The following is a 5,241-nucleotide window of genomic DNA, read 5'->3' as shown; positions in this document are numbered from 1 at the left end:
TATACATTGTTGTATTTCATACTTGCTAGGATAACTTATTAATTAATTTTAATTGGTATTTAATCGGATTAGATTAGCATAAAACCCTAATCACCCCCCCTCTAGGGTCTAACAAACATAATAACACCACAAACCCACTTAGAAATCCAACAAATCACACCATAGTATCGACTACAAATCCAAAAACATGTCACATCCCTAAATAGTTTTGTAATGTATATAACATGTAGTTTACATACATCCAAGAACTCTCCTCCTCCTCCTTTGTCTTCGTCGTCCTCCATACCGCCCTGCAACGAGTTCGTGATCTGGTTGCGTTTGTGGTTGTGACGGTCCAGTTCCATCGTCAACACATTAGGAAGGTCCAGCTTCATCGTCATTTCTACGTCGTCCTCAACTTTGTCGCTGTTGTCGTGTGTATACGAATGGCGTTACCTCCCATCCATCATGACGATCTTCGTGAGTTTGGTGTAAGGCTTGGTGAAGCCTCTGCATTATAGCCTGATATATTGATACATGTTCATGTGCTTCGGGATTTCTACCTACGATAGATAGTTTAAAAACAAAATTTGATATTAAAGAATGTAAATTTGAGATTTAATTCTATTGTACCTGCTCGAGCCAATTCCAAGCCACGATTTGCAAGAGTTTGAACTTCATCTATTGCTGATACCTACCCATTTTTCAACACATATTAGCAATATTGGGCAATACCAATAAAAATGGACTTAAATCAAAATATGAAAATACTTACTAATTCTCTCTCATCTATACCCCGGGGCACATATCCTCTTTGTGACTCAACCGGTATTGTGGTCGAATAAAGTACCAATCTTCGGGTTATCCCCCAATACCAAGTCTAGTAATCTGATTCCCGAGGAGTTGGTTCAATTTGGTTGACAATACAAAAATGTCTATCATTCCATCTGTGTATAAAAGCTTGATGCACGATCAACCAGCTTGATGCCCATACTTGTAATAAGCTTAGACACCCTTTAAGCTCACGGTTTTGCATAAGTGCCACTTTTAATATCTCTCTATATAAGTACGCCAAAACGGCACTACCCCATGATTTTGTACCACATGTGTCCAAGTCCTCGAGGAGTGGTAACCACCTAGCATATTCATAATATTCCAATTTATTAAAATAAGCTAATTCAATGAAATGCATATTCATATTATAAAAACACATACCTTGCATGTACTTTATCTTTACTTGAATCTGGAAATAATATAGTACCAATTATGTGTATAATGTATGCACGTGCATGTTGGTCAACCAATATTTGTGAGGCATCAACAGGCAACGATACTGAGAAGGTCTCTCTCAACCACTTCAATTTAATATTTCCTCGAGGTATTGACTCTGGAGCTACACCTAACAACTGCTCACATCTTGTCGGCCATACATCACTATCAGTGCCGGAAATGCACGGACCATCTATACGGAGACCGAGTATCACAGATACATCTTGTAGAGTAATGGTAGCCTCGTCCATTCAGAAGTGGAAAGTATTGGTCTCAGGTCTCCATCTATTCATCAACGCGGTGAGTAGGGGCCAATCGAGCTTTATCCAACGAAGCTTTGAACAAGTCAAGAAGTCGGCCCGTCCTATAGTTGATATGATACGCTCATCCTCTAATGACCAACGGCTATGGCTGAGGCTATGATCAACCATAATGATACTCCCTCCTCTCTGTACAGTAAATGATAGTATAAGAATGCAATATTATGTAAATGCAAATATTGCAATTATAAAGTAACTGAATTACCTCTGTACAGGATATAATATGTGAACGATGCTGAGCCTGGTCATATAAGACCTCATCACTAACCGGCCCAGGATCCATGGTGTACAAACCTGCACATACAATTATACACATGTCAATAATTAATCAAATAGTAATTAAGTTTATTTATTAAAGTATATAAAAATAAAAAAGTATATAAATTACCAATTAGTTGCTATCTATTGTGTCTAGATGGACAACAAGGTCGAGTATGCCCCGGTTGTTTGCAAAGACTATATTTTTTATGCTTGACAACTCCTTCTCGCCCTTGATCCATGGTTCCCCTAATTCGCACAGATCGTGGTCGACCTGCTTATCTCCGGTACTGAGGTAGAATTATACGTGGTCCATTATATTCAGGCCAATACCTACTATCATCAGGTGGATAAAAACTCTCACTATATGTCTTTTGATAGTGAGCTGTTGAATACTAAGGCGAGCAATACCGATTATAGGGAATTCTAGCACCTCCCGGCTGATTGGAAGAAGCCGCAAGCACATGTGCACATGGTATTTTTTTGGAGTTGTGGTATGTTACATGTGCAAGTGCAATCAACATCAAATAGTTTAACGGTGTAGATATCATCACAATCTTGTACTTGCCATTCATTGTCGTTGAATACAATAATTTGACATGATCTTGCTGCCTCAATTCTTCTATGCAAAATACTCTTATTTTTTGGTGTGTAACGTGTTGTCCAGTCTATGCCATCACCACGCCTTTTTGTTGAAGTATGTGTTTAGTCTATAGAACGTTCTCGTAACCAAAGATTGTATTGACATAGCTCGTGCTCCTTTAAGAACATCATTAAAGCTCTCGGAGTAGTTAGTCGTTATCATGCAAAACCGCACACCCTCATCCTTACATAATGCCCACCGATGCTCGAATTGAGGCTTCAAGTTATTTTCAATCTAATTATGTGCATCTAATGACAAAGACTTGATTTTCTCCCTACAATGTTCATACACTAATGTGTCGTTTGCACACCCGGCTTGCCACAAAAGATTTTGCAAATTAATCTCACCGTGTTTTTTCTTGAAATTATCCCTTATATGCCTGAAACAATATCGATGGTGATGTGGTGCACTAAAACCCTCATGTAACGCCCTTATAATTCATTTCATCCTATAAACCCTCATGTAACGCCCTTATAATTCATTTCATCCTATCCGAGATAAAAGTAATTATTCTTGGCGCACGGACACTTGGAATCCACTTGTATATAAGTTCATCCTATCCGAGATAAAAGTAATTATTCTTGGCGCACGGACACTTGGAATCCACTTGTATATAAGTTAAAAAAACCACTTTCAACTAGACGTATCCTCCACCTCCACGATTGAAAATGCTAGAGTAAGTAACCCGCCGTTTGCATCTACACCGGTCGCTACAAGAAGCACGCCTTTGTAATTTCTATATAAATGTGTACCATCAATGCTCAATAGCAGACGACAAAAAGTAAAGCCCTTAATAGCATGACCAAATGCCCAAAACACTCAAGTGAACCTCTCCACACCCGGTGCAATCTCTTCGAATAATATTTCGTATTCAGTACCCGGATTATTTCGCTTGATAGCTTCAAGATACTGTGGAAGTAATTCATATGATTTTTTCCAATCTCCAAAAAATTTAGACAACGCTTTCCTCCTTGCATCATATGTCTTATATTTAGATATCTTAATCACCCGCATGTCATATACCCTCTAAAATATCCGACCTGCATTCAGATCAAGTTCAGCTCTAACTTCAGACATAATTAGCTTACATATATAAGAAGAAGATACAAAATAATCATCAACATCCACCGACGGGTGGCAACATGTATGAAGTCCGCAATATCTAGATATTACAAATTGCCCATTTGATGATTTTCTCACGGCGGCATTTAGCAACCAAGGACATTATTTATTTCTCTCATCTTGCTCATTTGCGTTCTCTACTTCAATCTTCTTGTTAAAAGAAGCATTTCACATTATAGTTTGTTGCATTAGTTTTTACCGGCTTGAATTTGACCCGATTCTTGATGGACCATTCTCGGATTACATGTTGCATTAGTTTTTACCGGCTTGAATTTGACCCGATTCTTGATGGACCATTCTCGGATTACAAAGATCAGTGCCTCATTGCTCTCGAATAGATCCCCTTTTTTAAAAGTGAAGTCCTCAGATCGTTGTAAATTTGGACCAACATCAACAAATCCAGCTTGAGAAGTATTTATCCAATCCTCATTATGAAACTCGTTGGGCAATGGATCTTCAGCTTCTACATAATCATTGTTAACATTAAATTGCTCCATCCAACGGGCGTCATCATCGATTCCAGCTGCCACATGCATGCTATCAATTTGCATGCCATCTTCTTCAGTATGATTTGAATCATCTTCTGTTTCATCTTCTATAATTGCTCTGACTGGTGGGTAACCCGTAACATGACCTGAAGCGTCGTTAAATATATTAGTTGACGTCCCACCGATAGAATACCCACTTAAATGTTGTGGTTGAAGCCACGGCTCTTGACTTGGAGATGTCATAAAACCACTCGACTCGTTGTCTAAGTCAAGCATCCAAGAAAACTCTCATTGAGGTCGTGAAACTTGGGTAAATTCCTGAATCGGATACTTCTCAATAAACAACTCAATTGACACTTGCTTCTCAACTAATTGTTTCATGTCATTCAATTCCTCATCGTCAGTAATCTCCACGGTAATAGTTCTACTCTCATTTATTGGACAGTTGAAGAACACCCTAATTGCAGATTCTTCTTTCTTAATTTTAATAACTCTGTGTATTTCCTTAGTCATTCCATCAAAATTACACGACTTAGATAGCATGAACATTTTCCTAGAATCTCCATCATACATAGGTAAATTATTCACTCCGACACCAAGGCTCCCATTGAAGAAACAAATAATGGGTATGAAGTTAGTCATCGAAACTGAAAATCAACAGTCCATCATATACAAATAATCTATTAATAACTAAAAATATTATTCATCAAATTTATTACCTTAATCAACCCCAAATAATGGTTAAACCCTAATTATTATTCATTATATGTAAATAATTACTAAACCCTAACTCCCAAAATCACATTATTCATCCTATTGCACAAAATAAAAACTAATCCTACCCAATTCTAGCAAAATTAACAGCCAAAACATTATTCACCCATTTCTAGTAAAATTTGATGAATATCCCTCTCAAAAATAATTGCTAAACCCTCTCATATGTAAATAATTGCTAAACCCTAACTCCCAAATCATATTATTCACCCAATTCTAGCAAAAATTGATGAATATCCCTCTCAAAAATTAACTGCAAAATTTAAAACAAAATCACACCTAAGGATGTGGGGTCGGTGGGGGTCGATGGGGTCGGCGGCGACAGGGTCGGCGGCTCAACGAGGTCGACGGGCTAGGAGGGTAGCAGGTAGGCGAGGAGAAGCGGGGT

The 5,241-nt window shown here is 38.1% G+C and overlaps 1 protein-coding gene and 1 long non-coding RNA gene across 2 annotated transcripts; both read right to left on the bottom strand.

The window, feature by feature from the left end:
• Window positions 452-810, bottom strand: LOC109848556. The gene is made up of 3 exons (XR_002248838.1): window positions 755-810; window positions 613-673; window positions 452-542 (listed from the first exon to the last, which is right to left on the bottom strand). It is a non-coding gene; the product is annotated as an uncharacterized LOC109848556 (long non-coding RNA).
• Window positions 860-1,499, bottom strand: LOC109847207 (protein MAIN-LIKE 1-like). Its single transcript, XM_020416450.1, has 2 exons — window positions 1,195-1,499; window positions 860-1,115 (listed from the first exon to the last, which is right to left on the bottom strand). Exons 1-2 carry the CDS (start codon window positions 1,497-1,499, stop codon window positions 860-862), a joined length of 561 nt encoding a protein of 186 aa, XP_020272039.1.

Source organism: Asparagus officinalis, chromosome 7 (assembly GCF_001876935.1).
Source record: "Asparagus officinalis chromosome 7, Aspof.V1, whole genome shotgun sequence".
In the NCBI taxonomy this organism is placed as follows: domain Eukaryota; kingdom Viridiplantae; phylum Streptophyta; class Magnoliopsida; order Asparagales; family Asparagaceae; genus Asparagus; species Asparagus officinalis.
This window is presented reverse-complemented; position numbering and strand designations above follow the sequence as displayed.